The following is a 26,321-nucleotide window of genomic DNA, read 5'->3' as shown; positions in this document are numbered from 1 at the left end:
TTCTCACACACTCATGGAACTGTCTACCTCATTTCAATTTCTCACAGAATTCCTAAATTTTCATGTTCTTTTTTAGAAATTATGGGATAGAACACACACCTAACAACCTTTGGAATGTCAACCCAATAACAGTAATCCAAGTTCTTATACACAACATTCGTAGTTAACATGATTAGCAAACTAACACCGAAACTGAAATAAGTATTTGACTCATACTCAATTAGAGTATTCAACCAAATACACTAGGACATTTGACACTTATAAAAAATTGCACAGACTAGACCCCTAATGTAACACCCCAAATCCAGCCTAAACGTTATGGTCAAATCTGACGTGTCACATTGAAGTCTCCTTTGAAAATTGGACTTGTTGGTAAAATTTTCTTTTCTAAGTTAAAAAACCCCTTTGTTATTATTTAACGAATCAACTAATCAAAATATTTTCCTTGTTATCTGCTATTGTTATAATAGATTAATCTAAAATCGCGAAAGCTTTTGAAACTCTATTGTTTAAATCTCATGTCTTTCAAAACAGTAATTATTTTGAAAATTCGTCTTCTCCTTAACTGGCAATTTAAAATAAGTAAGCAAAAGCCAATTAAAAAAATTAAACAAACTTAAAGCTTTATTACAAAAACAAAACCCAACATAAACATTAAATTTAAATAAAAGCAAGTGTAGAACAACTGCAGTTGTGTGGCCACCTCCGAGTCAGTGTGTAATCCCCCATCAGTTAAAAGGAAAGGGTTAGTTTATGAAAACTCAGTGTGTAATCCCCCATCAGTCGGTCAGTATACAACATGCAGTAACAGTCTGGGCTTGAGCCATATTCAGTAATAGTACAGTGTGGGCCTTAGCCCAATATAATAACGATGTGGGCCTTAGCCCAATTTCAGTAATAGAATCAGTGAGGCCTTGGCCCATAACTGTAACGATATCAGTCATGTAGTGAACAGTATGTAGTATTATTAATCGATGCAGTAACAACACAAAATCATTAATCAGTGCAGATATGCAGTTAGAAACCCTACCCAGTCCAACCTCTACACACCACTCCGTCCCGCCAAACACACCATATGGGGATAAAATAAACCCACCCAGCTAGACACACCAAGATTAGCATTGGTTGCGGCACTAAACAGTCTTGCAGCAAAGCTTCCAGTAAAATAAACGGCATATAGCCATCAGTAAGTCAACAGTCATCTTGGGCGACCCGTGCAACCTTATCAGTACGGTACACTTCCTCCAAATATAGCAACCCATCCCCATGCAATATGTCGTGACATAATCTCATACGTGTATGCAAAATGTCATACTCAATCATAGTCATACATATCATAGACCGAATCAGTCATACATAACATAATGCCATAACAGTCATTTCATCTCCTAGGGGTATAACAGTCATTTTACCCTATGGGGGTATTTCGATCATTTTACCTTATGGGGGCATTTCAGTCATTTTATCCTATGGGGGTATTTTGGTCATTTTATCCTATGAGGGTATTTTAGTTATTTTACCTATTTTGGGGTCTCGGTGTAAATATCGACCTTCTAAAAGGTCCGCAGTCACCTCGAGCGACTTAGGTAACCTAATTGGTCATAACAGTGTAAATGGGCCCAAGGCCCATCACTCGGCCCAAGTGGGCCTACACGCTTGTGTGGCCCGTTCAGCCCACAATTCACCAGGGCTATGGGATTTATATCGGCCAATCTAGTATTTCCCACAATTCATGGATTTTATTTGTGTGGGACCCACGAGCCTATTGAGCCCACACGGCTTATTTCGACCCAACATAGCCCATTACGACCTAAGCCTATGAAAGTGCTCATGGAGGCCTCTATAGTCGATCACCCATGGTTCGCGGGTTTGGCTTACCATAAGAGCAATCACATGCCTGTATAGTCTCAAACGCCGTATTTTCAGCTTTTCGACTTTTATCGTTCTACAGTTACAGTGGGGTGGTTACACACCTGTTGCGATTTGCAGATTCCCTTTGTTCTGAAAACTCTTATTCCGAAAATCAATAATCATCGCACCCTTGGTTCCCAGGAAATGTGCCAATCAACCTCGACCACCACCAGTTAGGAATGGAAGCAATGCAGGTTGGAGAAAGCGACGAAAACCTTGAAAACCTTGCCGATCTCCCATCGAGAACAAGGAACGAATGAGATGGATATATGTCTCTCCACAACAACAACCTCCCCAAATCCCAATATTCTCTCCTCAAATCTCTCCAAATATCCCTCCTCAATTCTCTCTATGACCAGTTCAAACTCCATTTACCAGTATTTCAATCCAACTCTACCACCCACATGAATTAGGCAGCAAAATAAATACTCCATTTTTGATGTGCCACCACTCGAACCTTAGACCCCATATACACTCCACACGCCCCTTACCACTAGACCAACAACTCCTTTGTATCATATTTTAACCATAATAATTTAAGAACCTACTATCTAGATCCAAGGATTTTATTCCCTTAAAATAAAAATTTTGCATAAGCCAAGGCTTGAACTCGGGCTTCTCAAACACTCCAAAACACACCCAAATCAATTAACCACTGAAGCAGACAAGTATTTGTGTCACTTCCTTGCACAACTAAATATTTATATACAGTCTCCTAATTATTCCTTTGTTCAAAACCTATTTCTTCTAGGCCCAAAACTCAGGGTGTTACACCTACATCATATTCACCTACATCTGTGATTTGTACATCATATTCACACACCTAATTCACCGAAGAGTTACCCATTCTGGAATCGTCACCTAATAAAATCACAGAACCAGTTATCGTGTGTGAATATGATGTACAAATTGTGCAAGTACACACGTTGAATCAAGTAGTAAAGTGATGAGTGAGTTTCTTTCCCACAAGGATTGGATGGGTGTTCTTTCTCTAAGTTACCACAACTGAATAGAAAAGATAATTGTACTAAAAAATATTTAAATGAAATTAAAATGGGATTAACACAGTAGAAATAAGAGTAATGAACTATACTAGTAAAGATAGCAATTGCAAAACTTTAAACAAGAGTACTAAAAACTATAGCAAGATTGGAATATTGATCGTAAAGGCTAGGATTACTAAGGGATCAATTCTAACCTGTGAACAATGCCTTCGCAAAACTATGGAAAACTTACTGCCAGAATCATACTCACCCTTATGGCACTATATGTCTATAGGCTTGGGAGTAACAACCAATACTAACTATAACCCTTTAAATCATATAAGGTAAGACTCTACGTCTAGAGTTGACATGAGTGCTTCACTCAACACTCACTTATATTACCCAACTTTGATCTAGGTAGCCTAACCCTATTGGTATTAAGCTACCTGAAGGCTTAACGAGCATTCATCAATACCATAATAAGCATTTAAACAAATACAACTGTTGGATAAAACAACAAAGTCAACCATATTAATCCATAAACATTAGTCAAAGTTTACACATCATCCAAAGCAATCCCTAATCGTATGAAGTTAGCTCATGGCTAGAATACACAAATCAAAGTTTGATTGTATCATCGACATCCCAAATAACAGTTTAGAACTGAAGAATGGAAACGAAATGCAAAGAAAAAAATTTGAGTTCAAAACACGAATTTCCCATTCAATGTCTTGTTGCTTGGCTATTAATGAAAAGAATGATCAAGAAGGAAAGAAAAATATGACAAAAGAAAGAGCAGAGGATGGTAGTAAATTGGTTAGAAGAATTTTCTTTAAGAGTAACCAAAAAACAAAGAAGAACAAAAAGAAATAGAGATGAACGAGAAAATGGAGCGAGTAGGAGAGGGAAAAGTGAAAATAATTTTTGATAATTTTAAAAAATTAAATCTAATCAAATCCTAACCTACCAGATTTATTGTTATTCTATCAGATTGCTAAAAATTTGAGTTTAACTCAGTTCCTAGTAGTATTGACGGCATAACATAGAAAGGACAAAAATTAATTCCGTTTTGCTCACAACAATATTCGAACTTAGAACCTAAGGGTAAGCTAAAGCCTTACTATCAAACCAGCAGACTCATTCTTGTCAACAAGCTAACGAAAATAAAAGATAACCCACATGTGACAAGTCAAGTGTAGAGATAAAATCAATAAAAATTCAAAGAAAGGAGATCAAACTCAGAACTTCAAGCGCTTATCAGAACATCTAACCATTAAACTAGATTAATTTAATTAACTCAATTATTGCCCAAAATTTTAAATAATTTTAGAGGCGTTATATGTTAAGCACTTGGCCACAAATTCAGTTACATCTCGTTTGAATCCCAGCCACCGATACAGCTCATTCACATCCTGATACATCTTGTTTCCTCTAGGATGCATGGCATAAGGGCTAGCATGCGCTTCCTGAAGTATGGTTTGTCTTAACTCATTATCATTTGGCACACAGAACCTCCCTCGGAAACATAAGATGCCATCATCATTAAACTCAAAATCATCAGTATTTCCCTATTCTACTTGCTTAATTCGGGGTCACAGGTTATATCTAAGGGTAGTTTGGCTCGGCAAAAGTGGGTTTTACTTGCAATTTCTACTAGCAAGCCTCCATCATCCACTAAACTTGACCTAACAAACTTTACCCTTAAATTCGTCATCTATTTTTGGCTTAGGGCATCTACAACAAAATTAACTTTTTTGGGGTGGTATTCAATCACACAATCATAATATTTTAACATGCTCTAACCATCTCCATTGCTTGAGGTTCAATTCTTTTTGGTTGAGAATATATTTAACGCTCTAATGATCAGTGTAGATGTAACACTTCTCCTCATACAAGTAGTGCTGCCATATCTTTAGTGTAAAACTGATTGCAACCAACTCTAAATCATAAGCTGGATAGTTGCACTTGATTCAACTACCTTGATGTATAATCTAATACTTTACCGCCTTACATCAACACACAACCCAAGCCGGTATAGAATGCATCACTGTAGTCCACATATTCTTTCCTCGATTTAGGCTGAATTAAAATAGGATATTGGGTTAAAATCGCCTTAAGTTTTTTTTTTAAACTAGATTGTTGTTCCTCTGTTAAATTGAGGAACATAAGGGATTCCATTGTAAGTTGCTCCATGCCATCCCAAATTTGATGATATAAAAGTTCTAGTTTTCCATTAATGTAAAAGATTTAAGCACTCCAATTTGACAAACAACCTTCTCAATCTTCGTTTGAGTAAATGGCATATTAAGACTATCAAGACATATTGAGTTTAGTTTGAGTAAATTCAAGTACTAAAAAGTAATATTAACATTTTGGATAGCATCTTTAGCATAAAAGATACCTTTAAATTAGTCAACAAAGACTTCCTTGATCTTTAGACTTGTTTTTATACCATTGAGCCTAAGCTAACCTTCAATCCTTGTTTGAAATTTTTTACACAATTAGCCTAGATAAGCACACAAGGAAGAGGGCACTTAGAAGAACACGAGAAAAGTGGGAGAATGTGGAAGTATATTTACTCAAGAAAAGGTAGCTTGTGTATACAAATGAAGGAGGGGAGCCTTTACTTAAATATGCAATATCTTTCAATCCAATTATTACAATCAATCTCAATGGACAACCTAGATCTATCCTTTAGAAATTCTCCAACTGCCATATTAAATTCTATACAAGTGTGGAGAGTTCTAGAGCTTCTAGAATCTTTTACATGGTTTTATAAGGGTCTAGTCCCTTCTTTGGACTTCTAGAGTCTTTTGAGACATTTTGATAACCTCGTGGCTTGGCTTTCTTGTGCTTGCTCTATTCTAGGCTTATTTTGTGCTTCAAGTAGCTTTGCTCACTAGCAAACCATGACATTCTCCCCCACTCAATCTAGAAATTCCTTTATTGCAAGTGGAGTTCCTCTCTTTGTCCCTCGATTGATTCTTCTTTCAAGACTCTTATGCCATGTCTTCTACCATCAAATTCTCTCGATCGTTGTTGCTCTCAATGGAACCAACACTCTCAGTTCCATTACTTCAACATTACCTACATTCTATACACTCTTTTCGTTGTATTCTTACTTTGAAGGGGTCAGACTTCTCAGCTTTTTTGATTCCACATTTTCCTTTGATGCTCAATTGGCTTTCGCCTTAACGCTCCTTCTACTGGCACCCAGCCTTAGCACTTGTGGCTCCATGTTGTTCTCATCCTTCACCACGCAAATTATGCCAAGCCTCCTCACTTGAGGCTCTCAGTTACTTACACTACTATCAAGCTCAGACTCTTCCAATGTATTCATGATTGCGAATAGCTTGCCCTTTGTAGGACAATCTCGGACCTTATAGGGGCTTCGCACAAGAAGCAATTGAGTGGCTTTCTGTCGCCCATTATTTCACTACTTCCTCGGGGCCTCCCTTTCTCTCATCGAGGCTTCAACCTCCTTGCCTTCTCATCCGATAAATGATTGTTATCGGCTCCCCTACTCTTTCCTTTTACTAAGCTTTTAGGGTATATGAATCGATCCTCAGGGTATTCCCCTATGGACTTGGCAACTACCATTGCTTGTGTTAGGTCCTAGACACCCTTACTTTATAAATCTATATTTGTCTATGGCTTGGGTCCATCTAGGAAGTTAAATAGGGCCTCACTCTCACCCAAATTGCTATATGTAGCATTCGCTCAGAAAACTCCCGTATATAGTCAGGCATTGTCCCGCAATGGGTAAGCCTTGTGAGCTTCGATTAAGCCTCCTCATTGACATACTCGGGATAGAATTGTAGCTTAAAATTCTCTCAAAAAGCCTTAAAGTATCTATGGTTTAGCATCCATACCTTACATTGTCATACCTACAACACCACCATAACAAGGCTACGTCTGTCAAGTACATCGAACCGATGCTTACCTTAAGGGAATCTTTCTCGATCTAATTGTATGAAAGTATTATTACACTTACCAAAAGGAATTTTTTAACCTCTTTGACATCTTTCATGCCTTTGAACCCTTTTGGCCTCAGAACATTTACTTGGTAGCTCGAAATCATTAGCACGCCACCACCCATGGCCACCTTACAACTCAAAAGCTTACTTTTGAGATTCTTAATCTCACCACGCATGGCTTACACTAAGGCTTCGAGGGCATCGTTCTTTTAGGGAAGCTCTCCCAATGCCTTCCTTATAGCCCCTAGTTTCTCCTCTCTAAGCTGCTCCTTAAGCTCATCTTGAGACTCCATCATGTCAGACTAGATCTTTTTAAGGGAGCCCTTGATGTCCTCCTCCCTCGTAATGACATCGCTTATAGAGGATTCGACCTTTGCCATCTAGCTTTAAAAAATCTTCATAAAGTCTTTTGAGCCTCTGTTTTTGCCATTTGTAGCACCTTGATTTTCTACCATGCAATCCTCTTACTCGCTTACCTTCTCAAACTCAGTTGCCATCTTTCACCACTACAGCGAGGGAACCGTTAGCTCTAATACCACATGGGTCAAGACTTTAGCTCCAGTCACGTACAACCTTATACTTGGTTTTTACGCCTTTGAGCCTAAGTTAGCCTTCGATCCTTACTTGGAGAGAGTTTGGCACACTCAGCCTAAACAAGCACAAAAGGAAGAGAGCACTTAGGAGAACATAAGAGAAATGGGAAAATCTGGAAGTCTATTACCCAAGAAAAGCTAGCTAGTGTGTACAAATAACGGAGGGAGCCTTTACTTATATAGGCAAGCCCCTTTTGATCCAACATTTATAATCAATCTTAATGGACGACCTATATCTATCCTCTAGAACTTTTTCAACTACCCTATTAAATGTTATTCAAGTGTGGAGAGTTATAGAGCTTTCAGAATCCAATCCCTTCTTCGAACTTCTAGAGTCTTATGAGATGTTCCGACAACATCGTGGCTTGGTTTTCTCGTGTTCACTCCATTCCAAACTTGTTGTTGTACTTTGGGTAGCTTTGCTCACGGGCTAACTGTGACTCAAGCTAGGTCTATTACCTACTTGGTCCTTAAGTATGTCTATTTTAAAGCTTTCTGTATTGTTAATATTTTAATAATTACTATTAAATTTATCAATATAGCTATATTTATCATGAATGTGTATTTTTTAATAGATATGATGTATGTATATGTATGTGTATATGTATAATAAAAGGTAAACTACACCAAGGTCACTAAACTATTAGTAACTTTATGTTTCGGTTATCCAACTTCAAAAAGTTACAAAATGGTCATTGCATTGTTCAAAAGTTTTTATTGAAGTTATCTAGCTGTTAAAATCACTATTGTATGGTTTTCTTTGTTTGCATTACCTGCATCAATCGAAAGCTCTCCTTCCTCTTCTCTTCTACTGTTCAATTTTTTTTACTAAAATGCCTTTGAATGTCACTAATATGTGAACCAAAATTCAAACAACTTTCTTCTCTGATCTCCAAAACTAACCGTTAGATCGACTTGGATCTAAGGTATGTTCTTCCACTTGTCGATCAGCACTGATCCACCGTATCGAGCGTTGAATCATGGCTTCGAGCTCGCTAGTTAGACTTTAAAAAAAAAACTTAAAACCCTAGTGACTTAAATAATAACTTTTGAATAGTTTAGTGACTTGAATGAAAACTTTTCAATAGTTTAGTGACCATTTTGTGAGTTTGTGAGGTTGAGTGACTAAACATAAACTTACTAATAGTTTAATGACATTAAATGTAGTTTACCTGACAATAAAAGGGGACTAGGTTTAAGATGCAACTTTGAACATCTTCAAGCAGTAAATCATCATAATGCTTATGAAAAAAACTAAGAAACAATTATCTTCCAAACTCTATACAATACGACAAAACCAGCCAAGAAAACACAATCTTCCTTGTGAAAATTGGACAACTAAGCGTGTGCGGGGAGGGACAAAATCTGCTATCATCTAATTTGTTGGGTCGCATTTTATTCCAACAAACATAAAATGACAAATGGACAAAAACTCAATATCTGAAGGTGACTTGGTCGGCCGATTCATATGTTTTTGGCAACTGTCACAGAAATGACTTTGCATCTTTTTCCTCGTTGGATTATGGGGCTTTTCGGATTTTATTATTTTAGTGAAGAAAGAGAGCAAGATAGTGTTGTCACCTGACTAAAGACAACTCCATGAATGTTTCCCAAGTCATATGTTGAGCACCAGTGGTTTGGTTTGGTTGGATGTTTATTAATCATACACTCGTGTGCATGTCCTGCTTGATCCGACGGTTGTAATGAAGTCAATTATTGAGGATTCATAAGTTGGTAGCCCTAGGATTGCTCGCTGGCACCCCAAAGTATACTTGGCTAATTGTGCTAGTTTTATTATTGCCAAATCAGTTTTGGCTGGAAAGAAGCTTGCTTTAAGCCAATGCTTTATTTTGTCAAGATTTGGTATAATAAAATATTAGGAACAACTAAGAAGGATTTATATATGATAGTACAAGTTTAAAATAATGTTTTGACAATTGGCATAATTATAAATCAAGTCAAATTTAATAGGGCTAAGTAACAATTGGACGGCTTGGATCCAAGAAAACAAAATGAAAGCAATAGCAGCCGATGAGAAAATGAAAGGCTACGGGGTCATCTATAAGAAAATGCCAATTTTCTATTGCTTGCAAGCCCTTCGGCTTCCAATTGGGCTGAAGGGCCACAATATCTATAGTCGGATTTTGACATTTCTAGAGCGTAGACTAGAATCACATGGATGATGCCGATTAGGGAAATTAGCAGCTTGATTTCAAAAGAAAATCCCACTACGTTATATATGATTTCTTTTCCTCCAAAAAAAGGAAAGGAAATTACTCCGTACATATACATAAATGTTCCAGCTGCATCAGCAACATAAGCCTAAAGTCAGACATATGTCACATATCTAAATATTTAGGTTTAATACTTTTTTCTTCTTTTTGTATTATAGTTAAATTATCACTTTGATACATGTATTATTTTTTTTCAATTTGACCTTTGTACTTTATTTTTATTATCAATTCAGCTCCTATATTTTAACTCTATAATCCGCATTACCCCAAATCAATTTTTCGTTAAAAAAATTAAACCAACAAATGACATGTTACCATAGGTTAAAAAAGAAAAATGTTCACTTAAAAATTTTAAAAAATATAAAAAAAACTTTACAAAATCATTACAAATCCCAAATAATCATAAAAATAAAAAAATCCAAAAAAATTATTAAAAATATAAAATTATAAAAACTAAAAACACAATCTCTTTTTCAAAATTATAAAAATATTTTTAAAAATTATACGTATGCGAAACTTCAACAAAACAAAATAGAAAATTTGTTTGAGTAGAACTTTAGTTTAGAAAATCTTATAATTTTATGAAAAATTTTAAGAATTTTATGTTTTTTCATAAAACTTTAGGGTTTTTTTTTCTTTTTGCATTCTATGAATTTTAAATATTTTTAAGGAATTTTGAGTTTTTTTAAGTAAGAAAAACCATAAAACGTTAAAAAAATCACAAAATTCTAAAATTTTCTTAAAAAAAACCTAAAATTCCAAAAAAAAAAAAACTTAAATTTTTTGAAGTATCGAATACTTATAAATTTTAAAAATATTTTTTTTAATTTCCAAAAATAGATTATGATTTTTTTTTAGTTTTTACAATTTTCCAAATGCTTTTTTTTGGTCTTTTATGATTTTTTAGATTTTTATTGATATTTCTATTTATTTAATTTTAAGTACTTGTTTTTTACTATTTTTGATACGTGGTAGCGTGTCATTGGTTAATTTAATTTTTTGACAAAAAATTTGATTAAGGGTAACAACTTGTACAAAATAAAAGTATAGGGGCCAAAAGAGGTATTAAGCCAAATATTTAATAAAAATGGAGGGAAATGTTATAAAACTAAAAAGAAATATTGAATGAACAAGAGAGAAGAACAAAAAATGAAAGGATGATTCAATTTTCACATTGACATCTAATAAGCTTGTACGTGCCCTCTATTTATTAGGCTTCAAAGACCATAAGTTACAAAACATTAAGGACCAACATTAAGGCACCTTATAAATGATTTAGGGGTTACATGATAATGAATTCAGGGGTTACGAACATTCATCTTTTAGGAGTTACAATAGGATAAATTTGTGGGGGTTATGGACATCCATTTATCAATGGATTTACAACACTCCCCCTTGGATGTCCATCAATGAGAATGCGTCTCTTTAAAATCTTAGTAGAAAAAATCTTATGTGATAAAACCCTAATGAAGAAAAAAGAGTGCACAATCTTCTATTACAAACTGCCTCGTTAAAAATCTTTACCAAAAGAACTCAGTGGGACAAAACCTTAGTTAAAGGAAAAGAGTACAACATGTTTTAGACACCTTCTAATGGCAACATCGCATTACATCTTTGAGTCGTCGCATTCAATCTTGTATACTAGTCTTTCCAACATTGTGGTTGGCAATGTGTCACACCCCAATATTTTAGAAGTTAATTGAAATGATTAAGCAAGAAATAAGCTATAGGCTCAATTGCTAAGTGTTAGAGTCCCCTCCCTAAAGACCCAAGTTTGAGCCCCACCTTCCCCCTTTCATTTTCTTTTAATTTTCAAAAAGGATTCGGTAAAATTGCCTAAATGTTGCCCCTAGGTTTAGAAACCCTAGGTATATAACCAATTTTTTTCCTATTTTGATTTTTCACACTGCCTCTTCTCAAAATTCTAATAGAATTAGATTTCCACCATATTTTTCTTTTCTTTCCCTCTTCTTTGCACCATATTTTCATCCTTGGGTTGTTCATTCTTTTTCTTTCCTATATCAAATCACCCTCATTCAATTATTATCTATCGAAGGTTAGGTTGTTGTCAATAGCATCCGTAATATTTTCCAAAGGTCGGTAAGTACACTTCGTTTAAACAGTTAGATTTCGTATTTTTGTAATATTATTATCCGATGTTAATCTTTCGATTCGTGATCTATCGTAATTCAGTGTAGAAGATTAAACTAGTTTCGTACTTGAGGAGCTTTAATACTAGCAATTTTAGTATGTTTTATTTATGTTTTCTTAGTTAAGTTTAAATTCAATAAAATGTGCATTTTGAGTCTTTTATTGACTTTAGGGGCTAACTGAAGCCAAAAGGCGAGCTAACGTACTTAGTAAGTGTGTAGGAGACCATTCAAAGGCATAGGAACTTAAAGCTGGTCGCTATGTTGCAACACGAGGAGTTCGATGTCGCAACACAGGGAGTAGAATGCCAAGATTGTTAACTTGCCTTAGGTGTCGTGACATTGTAAAGGAATGTCATGACACACCCCTAAAGCTAGCCTTGAACCATGCATATTGCCTTCGATGTTGTAACACATGAACTAGGGTGTCGCGACATCAGTCTTATACAGGAAGCACTAAAAGCCAAGGGCATTTTGGTTGACACAAGGGAAATTAAAACACGAGAACGTTAGCTGACCTAGGGTTGAGGACCACAACAACCCTAACTCTATAAATAGGCTCTTAAAACACTTGTTGAAGGTCAAATTTTGGTATTCTAAGTTTTTCTTTGTAAATTTAGTCTTTAGTTTTTTTCTTTCCTTTAGGTTTTAGGATTATTTCAGTTCTTTTTTATTTTCTGTTCGTCCGAGAACACGAGTTGTAATTGTGATCAAACTATTATGGATTATGCGCTTTAATCAATACAATTAAGGATTCTCCTCAACCTTTCTCTTTATTTATTATTCATGCTTATCCTTATTATCAAGATTATTGTGTTTATGAGATCCACAAGGAACTAATCCTTTTATGGGGGATTAGTGAGTGGAGGTGTGATTAATTAATTCCTATGTAGGGTCTTCTTAACAGATTAGTTTTTTGGGAGAGAAAAAACTAAACCCTAGGCTTAGCAACCCTAGGAAGTCATTTAGGTGAAAATTAACCCAAAATGGGTATGGCCTATCTGTGAACACCTTAGCCTTGAACTGGTCTGGACTGTGAGGTCGAGAGATGAGTAGTTCTTACCGACTCGTTAGTTTAGTGGAAGATCGAGAAATCCTACTAAGGTAGCGACTAGTTGACTGAATAAAAACCCAAAATAGGAATGAGTTATGGTCATCAAAGCGAGCTAACCACCCAAGCTTATATTTGATTAAGTTAGAATTCGATTTTCCAAAGTTTTTTTAAAATTCAATTTTCCAAAGTTTCTTTCATTCTTGTTATTTTTATTTCATTAGTTATAAAAATCCCAAAATATTTGTTTATATATTTTTTAGTATTATAATTCATTAGAACTACTAATTACTTCTATTTTCATTTAGTTTGACATTAATTTAGCACTCACCTCCCTTGGGTACGATCCTCGGAGTACTTACCTACTTCATTGTAACTATATTACAACTTGACCTGTATACTTGCAAACACTGCCTTAATTCCTTATCTTTTAGTTGTATTATTCATGCTCTGGACGTTGGTACATCCGGAGGCAGTCAAGTTGTTGGCACCATTGCTGGGGAGACAACACTACTAAATTGATTCTAATTTTTATGTTTAACAGAATGATTACGAAATTAATAAATTATATATACAAAATTTATTTTTTATTTTTACTAACGTTATTGTTTTACTTTGTGGTTTTAGCGTCTAACTTGTAGTAGTGGAACACCCATAGAGCTAACCACTAATCTAGAAAAACTAATACATAGGAATCGTTGATAGCAACAACATATCTAGAATCAGCCGGCTGTTGTAGGCAATCCACCACACGAGAACCCGCTATTCGACAACATTAATGAAGCTAACCCACAAGACTTACCACCAACAGCACTATTTGAAAGAACCCTAAGAGATTATGCATTGCCAAATCTAGACATGGTTCAGAGAAGCATCACAAGGCCAACCATTAAGGCTAATAACTTTGAGATAAAACCAGCTATATACAGATGATCTAGAACAATTTGCAATTTCGAGGCACAATGACGGAGGACTCAAATAAACTTTTAAAATGGTTCCTTCAGCTTTGTGATACATTTAAATATAATGCAGTCACCAATAACGCTATTCATCTTTGGCTGTTTCCCTTCTCCTTAATTGATAACACTTTATCTTGGTTAGACTCATAGACACCAGGATTTATCACAACATGGGACAAACTCGTAGGAAAATTCTTACAAAAGTTCTTCCCTATTAGCAAAATGGTCCAATGGATAAGGGAGATTGCAACGTTCAAAGAATTTGAAAGAGAAAGTTTTCATGAAGCTTGGGAATGCTTTAAAACATTGATCCAGAGATGCCCACACCATGGATTACCCGAGTGGCTAAAACTGTAAATTTTCTATAACGAGTTGGATGCATATGCATGATCAGGACTGGATGGAGCCGTAGGGGAGCCCTTATGAACATAACATATGAAGATATGTATGAATTAATATAAAATATGGAAATGAATTCCTACTAGTGGCCAACTGAACATTACACATATGGCCAAAAATCGTTAACGTCAAAGTTGTCTAGGAAGATGATAGATATAAACAAATTGTGGACAGACTCAACCGTATAGAGTCCTCGACTAGTGCATCATCAATATATGGAGGAGATAAACCTCTCTTCCATTATATCAACAACCCAACCGAGCATTTGACTTATATCAGGAATAGGGGTGGAAAGCTTTATTCAAATACTTATAATTCCGAATGGAGAGACCGCCCAAACTTGAGATGGGGCAGAAACAAAGGAAGAGGTAACAATTCTAACCAAATTAAAAATGCTAATTATCAACCTCCTCATTTACAGAAGCCTCAAGAAAGGGCCAGCCCAAATGACCACACTGTATGTGGTCAACGCTTGGATCGGATCAAGGGGGAAATGCAGTCAATGATAATTGAAGTAAAACAGGTGTAATCTGAGTGCACAAACACTATCAAAACATTAACTAAGTTGGAAAATTAGATGAGTGTTAAGTTCAATTTTGAGCTTAACTTATTCAATTAAATTATTAAATTGTTGATTAATTTTTGGTTAATTAAGTTATAATTTTGCCTAAATTGATTAAATACCTTCTATGCCGTGTTAATTTAATTCTAACCCAAATTCAATTATTTAATTTTAATTTTATTTCATGTGCAGGTAGGGAACATTTTGATGCCCGTTTAAGCTCAATTTTGGAAGTCAATCTGCATGAATAAAACTGCCGAATGATGATCATATGCAGGCTAAATTAACATTGAGGACAACATTCGGTCCAATAAAAAGCAGCAGGCCGAATGAATTAAACAAACAATGGAGGAGCAGTCGGTCCAATTGGAAGCCAAACATGCGACAAAATTAAGAAGGGAATTATTATTTCCTTCTTGTCAAGCAGTGGCCGACTCTAGTTTAATCAATTAGAAGCCAAATCAGCTTTGAAGAGTTAAATTAAAACTCTACTAAGCTGAAGCTATTTTCATGCGACGGGTGAGGCTAAGAAAAAGAGGGATAAGATCGAATTTAATTTTGAATTGTGGGAGGTTATTATCCCATAAATAGAGATGACAGCAGCTGAAAAGAGTGTGGAGAAAAACAGAGAAAAAAATACAGCAGCGTGGCAGCAAGCAGAATTTTCTAAGAAACTCTGCCTTCCGAGAACCAGTTTGTAATTCATGTTCTCTCCATTGGATTCGTGTTCTATTTTATTAGCTATGAGTGGCTAGTTTATTTAAGCTTAGTTTGACACTTATGAAACCGGGCACAAGTGATTTGAAATCTATTTTGTTCTAAAATTGAATTTGGCACTCTTGAATTTTTTGATTTTATCTTTCAAGGAATTTTTTTCTAATTCAATTGGAGTGATCACCTAATTAATTTGGGAATTTTTCTTATAATCATTTAAGTGCAAATGGAGAAATCGAATTTCTCAATTATACTTAGAACTAGTGATAATTAATTGGCCGCAGCTAATTAAGACAACTTCGGATTTAATCTTAGAAGCCGCTGGTGGATTTTATTTGGTTAAGGCAAGGCGAAGTCTCTAAAACTCTAAAATTCCTTTAACAAAGTCGACTTAAAGATAATTAAAGGAAGATTTCAATCATGAACGTTCTCTAATTGAATAATTTACTGGGGATAAGAAATTGCTTCGTAAGTGATTTTTTTTCAGCCTTGCTGCTAATTTGATTTCTTAGCTTAATTTCAGGTTTCAAAGGACTTGTGCTGGGTGGATTAAGGCGTCAAATACTAAGCATTATTCTTCTCTTGATATTTTCTCCTCAGCAGTTTTAATCCAAGTCAGAGTTTATTTGTTTCTTGAAGACTATATTTAGCAACCGTAAAACATAAACCCCCCATTTATTCTTTTCTTTTCTTTCGCATGCCTTTTACATCACTTCAATTTTAAATCACTTCAAATTGATTTGATGCAAGCTTCCTCGTGGGACGATTCCCTATTTACATTGTATTACTAGTGAATGTTGGTTGAGTAAGTGAATTTAATTTGGCAGATGTAAACGACAGCTACCAAATTTTGGCGCCGTTGCCAGGGACGTGACATAGTCAAATTTATTTGATTTTCAAAACTTATTTTGTTTTCTTGTTTTTGTCTGTGCAGGTAGATTAGTTCCTTTAGTATATGTTATTAAAGAGTGGAAGACGAACATCGAAAGATCCTGTTAACATCACTGATCGGCAAGCCGATCATTCCAACCCCCACGTTGAACCTAACGTTTCAGAGGATTCCGACATGGTTAACCAGACCTTGAAGCAATTGGCTTCTCCTAACTTGGCTGCGCAACCACCATCTATCACGTATCCTGCTCTTGATAGGCCATTAAAGCTTAATTCGGGATTCCTGAATTTGTTTCCAAAATTCAATGGGTTACCAGGTGAGGACCCTTACCGTCATATTAATGAATTTCTAATTACTTGTTCAACTATGCAGCCAGATGGCATTGAAGAGGAACAAATCAAGCTCCGAGCCTTCCCTTTCTCGTTACAAGGTTTGGCGAAGGACTGGTTATATTACATGCCACCAGGTTCATTCACAACTTGGATAGGGTTGCATAAGGCTTTCCTTGAGAAGTATTTTTCGGCATCAAGAATAGGGTCAATCAGGAAGGAAATTTGTGGAATTAAGCAACTGGTAGGTGAGTCATTATATGAGTACTGGGAATGGTTTAAACAACTATGTGCAAGTTGTCCACAGCATCAGATTAGTGAGTAGCTCTTAGTGCAATATTTTTATGAAGGGTTGACACCACAAGATCGAGGGATGATTGATACAGCGAGTGGAGGTGCATTGGTTGATAAAACTCCTGAGCAAGCCCGAAATTTGATCGCTAATATGGCGCAGAATACACAGCAATTTGGTCTCAGAAGGTCCGACTTGGGTAAACGAATGGATGAGGGCCAGTCGAGTATGATGGAGGCTCAGTTAGCTAATGTAACGGCTATGGTAAGTAAATTGATGACTGGAGGTAATGCAAAAGCTTCATTATGTGGCATTTGTTGTTTGGAAGGACATACCATAGATATGTGTCCAACATTACAGTAAGGGGAAGCTAATGCCGTCTTTCCAAATTAGAGAAGGTATGATCCATACTCAGCTACCTATAATGAGGGATGGAGAGACCACCCCAATCTTCGATATCAAAACCGAGCCACACCTCCGGGATTCGAGCAGTAAAGTTCTCAATAATATAATTCGTCACAGCAACAACCCAGCCATCAAAATCTTAGTGCTGAAACTAAGATCCATGCCATGCTTGAACAAATGATGAAAATGATGGCTGACCAAAAGAAGGAAACCGATGGAAGATTTCAGTCCTTGGAATTGACAGTGAAGCAATTGCAAACCAGAGCCTCGTCAACCAACGTTAATCTTGGGAACTTGCAAGCACAGGTTAATAATCGGTTACCGTCACAGCCTGTGGCAAATCCGAGGGATAATGTCAGTGCTATAACCTTGCGAAATGGGAAGGAGTTGAGATCGATACTAAAGAAGGTCCAAAACAGCAATGAGGAAGGCGAAACTGAGGTAAGAAAGGTCTGATTTAGTGATATTGAAGAGGAAAATTTAGCCTTGCCGAAGGCAGATTTACAACCGTCGCAAGCAGCTCCAAAGGAAGTAGGGAAATCACGTTTACAACAATCCACTGCTTCGCATGATGCCACAAATTTTGAGCAGGAAATGAGAGTTCCCGAGCTTAGAGCACAAGCAGGCCAGAACGACAATAACCAACCTCGGTCTTATCTGCCGAAGGCGCCATTTCCACAGCGTTTGAGGAAGGAAAAATCAGACAACGTCAATGTCAAAATTCTTGAGACTTTCCGTAAGGTACAAGTTAATATTCCATTGATTGATGCAATTAAACAGGTGCCTAGATATGCTAAGTTTTTAAAAGAATTGTGCACATCTAAAAGGAAATTAATTGGAAATGAGAAGATTAGCCTAGGCGAAAATGTCTCTGCGGTATTTCAAAAGAAACTTCCTATTAAATGTAAAGATCCTGGAATGTTTTTGATACCTTGTAAGATAGGAGACTTTAAACTCGATAGAGCTATGCTTGATTTGGGTGCTTCTATAAATGTCATGCCTAGGAGTATCTACGATAAAGTTCAATTAGGTGCATTAAAAGACACGGGCTGATAATACAACTTGCAGATAGAAGTAATGCCTATCCTGATGGTGTTTGAGAAGATGTTCTAGTGCAAGTGAATGAGTTAGTTTTTCCAGCTGATTTTTATATTTTAGACATGGGAGCTAGTGATAGCTCAGTTGATGTACCCTTACTTTTAGGTAGACCCTTCCTTAAGACAGCTAGAACGAAAATTGATGTGCATAAAGGGAATTTAACAATGGAATTTGATGGTGAGATAATTAAATTTAATATATTTGATGCTATGAGATATCCCACTGATATTAATTCTGTATTTACTCTTGATGTAATTGACAATTTTTGATATCGACAAGCAGGAATTTATCATTTCTGATTCTTTAATTGATTCAGTTTGTGCTTTAGACTCGCCCAAATTGACACGATTCAAGCCGATTCTCCCTAATCTTATGGTGACTGGTAAGCAAGTTCCTTCATTGATTTCACCACCTAAATTAGAGTTAAAAGAGCTACCCAAAAATTTGAAGTACATTTATTTGGGGGAAAATCAAACTCTACCATTGATAGTGTCGAATGCTTTAACCGAGATGCAAGAATCTAAGCTGCTTAGAGTTCTTAGGGAGCATAAGGAAGCCTTCGGTTGGACACTAGCCGACATTAAAGGACTTAGTACGACTTTGTGTACCCACAAGATAGCTTTGGAACCAGATTCAGTCCCCAAAAGAGACCCCCAACGCTGATTGAATCCACCAATGATGGAGGTAGTTAAGACTGAAATTTTGAAATGGTTGGAAGCCGATGTCATTTATCCTATAGCCGATTCAAAGTGGGTGAGTCCAATTCATGTTGTACCTAAGAAGGGAGGAACTAAAATTGTTACCAACAAAGAAGGGTTAGAGATTCCTACGAGAGTGCAGAATGGTTGGCGGGTTTGTATAGACTATAGGAAACTGAACAAAGCCACTAAAAAAGACCACTACCCCCTCCCATTCATGGATCAAATGTTAGAAAGGTTAGCTGGTCACTCACATTTTTGTTTTTTAGATGGCTATTAAAGATATTTACATGTACCCATCGCACCAGAGGATCAAGAGAATACCACCTTCATTTGTCTGTTTGGAACTTATGCCTTCAAAAGAATGCCTTTCAGATTGTGCAATGCACCTGCCACTTTTCAAAGAGGTATAACGAGCATATTTTCAGATTTTATTTCACATTTAATGGAGGTGTTCATGGATGATTTTACTATTTATGGTGATTCATTTGATCAGTGTTTGTGTTAGTTCTTAGACGTTGTATTGAGACTAACCTGATATTGAATTTTGAGAAATGTCATCTCATGGTTGAAAAGGGTGTAGTATTGGGGCATGTCATCTCAGCTAAAGGTTTAGAAGTCGACCAAGCCAAAGTTGAGGTAATTAAAAATCTACCTTATCCAGGTACTGTGAAAGGAATTCGATCCTTCTTGGGTCATGTAGGTTTTTACCGTCGGTTCATCAAGAATTTTTCACAGATATCGTCACCTTTATGTGCATTGCTCGGTAAGGATGTCGCATTTGAATTTAATGAGAATTGCAAAAAATCTTTTGATGAATTGAAATTGAAATTGATCACGGCTCCTATCATTCAATGACTGAATTATGCATTACCTTTTGAGATTCTATGTGACGCAAGTGATAAGGCTGTTGGTGCGGCTTTAGGATAAAGAAATGGTAAGGAGTCTTATATTATCAGGTATGCGAGCGAGCTATTGAACCCAGCTCAATGCAATTATACCACGACCGAGAAAGAGCTCTATGCCATAGTTTTTGCCTTAGAAAAATTTAGAGCATACTTATTAGGAGTCAAAGTTGTTGGATTTTCTGATCATGGTGCTCTTAAATATTTGTTGCATAAAAAAGAAGCTAAGCCCCGATTAATAAAATGGATTTTGTTTTTGCAGGAATTTGACTTGGAAATTAAAGATAAGAAAGGTAAGGAGAACCTTGTGGCTGATCATTTGAGTAGGATAGAGACTGGAATTTTGAAGAATGAGCCAAGTGATTTATTTCCTGATGAGCGACTTTATAGTTTGTCTAGTGTTTTGCCATGGTATGCCGACATAGTGAACTACTTAGTGACTAAAGAGTTCCCTACGAATGCACCTAGACATTTAAGAGAAAAAATTAGAAGTCAAGCCCGATTTTACTTATGGGAAGGGCCATACCTTTGGCGATCTTGTAGTGATCAAATAATTAGACGTTGTGTCGATGATAGTGAGATAGATTTGGTGCTTAATTTTTGTCACTCTCGAGAAGGTGGAGGACATTTTGGGCCTAAGTGAACAGCTCACAAAATACTTGAGTGTGGGTTATTTTGGCCGACTATTCATAAAGATTCATATGCATTTTGTAAAACATGTGCATCATGTCAAAAAACCGGCAATTTAAGTAGCCGAAATCAAATACCATTACATAATTTTTATGTTTGTGATATATTTGATGTATGGGGTATTGATTTTATGGGGCCTTTTCCTTCTTCTTTCGGTTATCTATACATTCTTGTTTGTGTTGATTACTTGTCGAAATGGGTAGAAGCATTCCCAACTAGGGCCGATGATGCTAAAACTGTGGTGAAATGTCTTAAGACCAACATTTTAAATAGATATGGGGTACCAAGGGCTATAATTAGTGACAAGGGAACACATTTCTGTAATAGAACCTTAAAAACTTTATTTGCACAATTTGGTGTCACCCACAGAGTGTCGACAGCTTATCTCCCTCAAACCAATGGGCAAGCCGAGAGTAGTAACAAAGAGATCAAGGGAATTTTAGAGAAAATTGTTAAGCCCAATAGGAAGGATTGGAGTCAAAGGTTAGATGAAGCATTGTGGGCTGTTCGAACGGCTTACAAAACGCCAATTGGGATGTCGCCTTACAGGGTTGTTTTTGGGAAGGCGTATCATCTTCCTGTAGAGCTTGAACATAGGTCATTTTGGGTTGTTAAGCAATGGAATTTGGATTATAGTTTGGCAGGTGAAGAGCGCAAGTTGAAGCTGCAAGAATTAGAGGAGTTGCGTCTAGAGGCATATGGCAATTCGGTCATCTACAAAGGTAAGTCGAAGGCATTTTGTAACTCAAAGCTGATTCGCAAGGAGTTCAAGGTGGGGGAAAAGGTATTGCTATTTAATTCTAAACTTAAACTGTTTCCCGGTAAGTTAGAATCAAGGTGGCTTGGTCCATTTATAATAACCGAGGTGCATCATCATGGGGCAATCGAAATTAGGAGCCTCGAAACTAATAAAATTTTCAAAGTGAATGGTCACAGGTTGAAACATTTTCATGAAGGAGAGCAAGCAGCTTGGTTGGAGGAGATCAATCTTGAGGATCCATGAGAAATTGTGATGTCGAGCCACCGACTTAAAACAAAGGCGCTTGTGGGAGGCAACCCACATATTCAGGGACGTTTTCTTTACCATTATTGTTTCTTTCCATTAAGTTAATCTTAATTTTTAATTTTTCTTTTGCATTAGGGACAATGCAAACATTAAGTATGGGGGAGAATCAATTCATTGATTTTCTAACATACTTGATGCTTGCAACTTTCATGAATAAATCTTGACAAATTTCTTTTAGGAAAATATTTAAATAAGTTATGAAGATGTCTTTTCATGTATTCAAGTTGATTGGGGTGGTTGTATGTCGATTGGTTGGGTTAAATTTTGTTGTCAATTAATTGATTTTGGTTAGTGTTTTCTATAAAAAAAAATTTTAATCTGCTTAATTGATCAATTATGTGGTCCTTGTGAGGAATTTGAGCCTAGAGCGTAAGTTGGGACATCCATGCCAACTTGAGAGGTTATTATTCATTCATGTGTGATTATTGTTATTGGCTATCAATTACTCTAGAACTTGCTTTAGATCTTATTAAGGATAATAATACATTTGATTTTCATTAAATATGATTCAAGAGGCCATAGGAATTAAGCCACAAGTACTTTAAAAAAAAACCAACCTTGACATTATTCCAATTAGTTAGCCAATTTGAAGCCTTAATTTCCCATTTTTTATGTACCTCTAGAAATTAAGCCAAAGCCGAATCAACTCACCTTTTTAGGCTAGTTAATTCAGTCTGGAAGTTCATCCTGATTTCGACATATGCTGGCCAATTTTGGGTAATGTTTAGTTGGTAATAAAAGGCTGATTTTTGTGAAAAAGAACCAGCAAGTTACAGCCTTCCGAGTAAATTTAATGAATGTAGCGTTATGTGATCATAAGGGAATGGATCGGTTGAACCAAGGGACATGGAAACAATGAAAGGCTGATTGATTTAGTTATCTTCTTGAATTGTTGAAAGCAAAGAAAAAAGAAAAAAAAAAGAAGAAGAAGAGAGAATAAGAGAATTGACGACTCCCGGACGATTAACTAGTCTAAGGAAATTAGCTCCACCATCCAAAAAAATTCCTCCCGTCCACTACACATTACCTCGGCCCCATTACAACCTTAATTTGGCCTTAATTATATTTATGAGATCTTATGTATTATGTTAAGGTAAGATGGACAAGCAAGCCTATGGGGTTAATTACGGTTGATTTCAATTTGAGAACGTTGTACTAGCCTAAACACAATGAGTGAAGAGTGTTAATAATTTTATTCTTTTCAGCGAGAATTGATCAAAGAAGCGTGATTAATTTCCTTTATATTTTCCTCTCTTGAATAAACCAAAATCTAAATTGTTGATTTCGGAATTCTCCCAAGCATGAGCGAAGCAATAACTCTTTATTAGTCTTGATATTTCTGAAATTCTTCTTGATTTTTTTTAACTTGATTAATCAGGGACGATCAATAATTTAAGTATGGGGGAGTTTGTTAAGTTCAATTTTGAGCTTAACTTATTCAATTAAATTATTAAATTGTTGATTAATTTTTGGTTAATTAAGTTATAATTTTGCCTAAATTGATTAAATACCTTTATGCCGTGTTAATTTAATTGTACCCCAAATTCAATTATTTAATTTTAATTTTATTTCATGTGCATGTAGGGAACATTTTGATGCCCGTTTAAGCTCAACTTTGGAAGTCAATCTGCATGAATAAAACTGCCGAATGATGATCATATGCAGGCTAAATTAACATTGAGGACAACATTCGGTCCAATAAAAAGCAGCAGGCCGAATGAATTAAACAAACAATGGAGGAGCAGTCGGTCCAATTGGAAGCCAAACATGCGACAAAATTAAGAAGGGAATTATTATTTCCTTCTTGTCAAGCAGTGGCCGACTCTAGTTTAATCAATTAGAAGCCAAATCAGCTTTGAAGAGTTAAATTAAAACTCTACTAAGCTGAAGCTATTTTCATGCGACGGGTGAGGCTAAGAAAAAGAGGGATAAGATCGAATTTAATTCTGAATTGTGGGAGGTTATTATCCCATAAATAGAGATGACAGCAGCTGAAAAGAGTGTGGAGAAAAACAGAGAAAAAAATACAGCAGCGTGGCAGCAAGCAGAATTTTCTAAGAAACTTGACCAGCAACCCGATCAAGAAGCTGGAGTAGCAGCTAGTAAATTTGGCTAATTGGGAGAAGGGAAGTCGGACGATTTGAAGAACTCTGCCTTCCGAGAACCAGTTTGTAATTCATGTTCTCTCCATTGGATTCGTGTTCTGTTTTATTAGCTATGAGTGGCTAGTTTATTTAAGCTTAGTTTGACACTTATGAAACTGGGCACAAGTGATTTGAAATCTATTTTGTTCTAAAATCGAATTTGGCACTCTTGAATTGTTTGATTTTATCTTCCAAGGAATTTTTTCTAATTCAATTGGAGTGATCACCTAATTAATTTGGGAATTTTTCTTATAATCATTTAAGTGCAAATGGAGAAATCGAATTTCTCAATTATACTTAGAACTAGTGATAATTAATTGGCCGCAGCTAATTAAGACAACTTCGGATTTAATCTTAGAAGCCGCTGGTGGATTTTCTTTGGTTAAGGCAAGGCGAAGTCTCTAAAACTCTAAAATTCCTTTAACAAAGTCGACATAAAGATAATTAAAGGAAGATTTCAATCATGAACGTTCTCTAATTGAATAATTTACTAGGGATAAGAAATTGCTTCGTAAGTGATTTTTTTTCAGCCTTGCTGTTAATTTGATTTCTTAGCTTAATTTCAGGTTTCAAAGGACTTGTGCTGGGTGGATTAAGACATCAAATACTAAGCATTATTCTTCTCTTGATATTTTCTCCTCAGCAGTTTTAATCCGAGTCAGAGTTTATTTGTTTCTTGAAGACTATCTTTAGCAACCGTAAAACATAAACCCCCCATTTATTCTTTTCTTTTCTTTCGCATGCCTTTTACATCACTTCAATTTTAAATCACTTCAAATAGATTTGATGCAAGCTTCCTCGTGGGACGATTCCCTATTTACCCTGTATTACTAGTGAATGTTGGTTGAGTAAGTGAATTTAATTTGGCAGACGTAAACGACAGCTACCAATGAGCTAATTGATGAGTATGATGAGAGATATCAAAAGATAAATTGGCACAGGAATCCTAAGTAACACAGTGAATAGTCCTCGGATAGAAGAGAAGTAGCAGGTGAAAACAATCATGCTCCCTTCGAGCAAAGTACTAAGTATCCCGAAAAACTAGCTCACGAGGAGGCTAAGGAGGATTCTAAGGATCTTTAAGAAAATCCCCAAGATACTGAAACTGAACTAGAACTAGAGGAGGAAGTTGAACCAGTAACTGAGCTGGAAAACGAGTGAATCAAGGAACCTACACTGACAAGGGTACCATTCCCTTCACTTATTTAAATCCTTAAATGTTAACTTGCCTCTAATTGATTTAATTGAAAAAGTTCCTAAATACGCCAAATATTTGAAAGAAATTATGTTTAGGTGACATAAAATAAAAACAGAATACCAAGTTAACATAAGCACCTTATGTAGTGAGATTATATCAAAACATATGCTCCCAAAGCTAAAAGACCCGGGAAGTTTTACAATACCTATAGAGATAGCGGATATACATTTTAGCAAGGGTTTATGTGATTTAAAAGCCAATATTAATTTAATGCCCTTATCTATAAATAACAAACTCGGGTTAGGAGAGCTTAAAAATACTCAGATCACACTTCGGTTAGCTAATAGGCTTTCAGTACAATTGAAAGGAGTACTTGAAGATATGTTGGTCAAAGTGAGGAGCTTCACCATTCTAATTGATTTTATTATCCTATATTTTGACGAGAACTGTGAGATACCCATTCTATTGGGTAGACCATTTTTAGCAATGTCTAAGTCCACTATTGACTTGGAAAACAATGAATTAACTATGAGGATCAATGGTGAGACAAAAATTTTAAATGTGGTCACCAACAGAATAAGATAAATAGGGAAAAATTAGGGCGGCTATGTCTTGAAATATCTGTAAAAATCCTTAATTACCCTAAGCCAAGAAAGGTATTTTACGTAATCAGTGTAGGTACAAAAATCAAGTTCAAAGAACGGGAAAAGAGAAGTAAGATGGAATAGCACAATAGAGGAGCATCTATAGGCATGCTAATAGAGCTAACGGATGAATCTGGTAGCAAAACATGACATTCTTATTTAAACTTTCATTTTATGTATATTATTGTATTTCTAACTAACCAATAGTTTAGACATTGATTTTTATTAAATTTTTTTAATAGAAACCAAGACGCCCTGCAAATAGTAAGTTTGGAAGAAAACAGAGTTGGTGTCCCAACACAGCACCCTTGTGTCGCGACACCTCAACCAAAATCGAAAGAATTGAGAAAACTAACTCGATGTCGCGACACATCACTTTTGTCTTAAGAGGGCAATTTACCAAGGTTTTCAAAATTTCAGAGTGTGC

At 35.9% G+C, this 26,321-nt stretch overlaps 1 protein-coding gene across 1 annotated transcript; it reads left to right on the top strand.

Moving 5' to 3' along the window:
* The first annotated feature begins 16,488 nt into the window (after positions 1-16,488).
* Positions 16,489-19,212, top strand: LOC107919327 (uncharacterized). Its single transcript, XM_016848805.2, has 6 exons — positions 16,489-17,002; positions 17,105-17,310; positions 17,569-17,892; positions 17,947-18,481; positions 18,610-18,726; positions 18,866-19,212. The coding sequence occupies exons 1-6, from the start codon at positions 16,489-16,491 to the stop codon at positions 19,210-19,212; spliced, it is 2,043 nt and encodes a 680-aa protein (XP_016704294.2).
* The last annotated feature ends 7,109 nt before the right edge of the window (positions 19,213-26,321 follow it).

The sequence above is a fragment of the Gossypium hirsutum genome, chromosome D13 (assembly GCF_007990345.1).
Source record: "Gossypium hirsutum isolate 1008001.06 chromosome D13, Gossypium_hirsutum_v2.1, whole genome shotgun sequence".
Classification (NCBI taxonomy): domain Eukaryota; kingdom Viridiplantae; phylum Streptophyta; class Magnoliopsida; order Malvales; family Malvaceae; genus Gossypium; species Gossypium hirsutum.
The sequence above is the reverse complement of the archived record's forward strand: the minus strand, read 5'-3'. Positions and strand labels throughout refer to the sequence as shown.

What these genes read in the sequence shown, in the direction of transcription:
- LOC107919327 (XM_016848805.2), top strand. Translation starts at nt 16,489, where the DNA reads ATGTTATTAAAGAGTGGAAGACGAACATCGAAAGATCCTGTTAACATC. An exon ending in TAGCTAATGTAACGGCTATG is followed by an intron (nt 17,311 to 17,568) that starts GTAAGTAAATTG and finishes AATTCGTCACAG; the next exon opens with CAACAACCCAGCCATCAAAA. An exon ending in ATGAGGAAGGCGAAACTGAG is followed by an intron (nt 17,893 to 17,946) that starts GTAAGAAAGGTC and finishes GCCTTGCCGAAG; the next exon opens with GCAGATTTACAACCGTCGCA.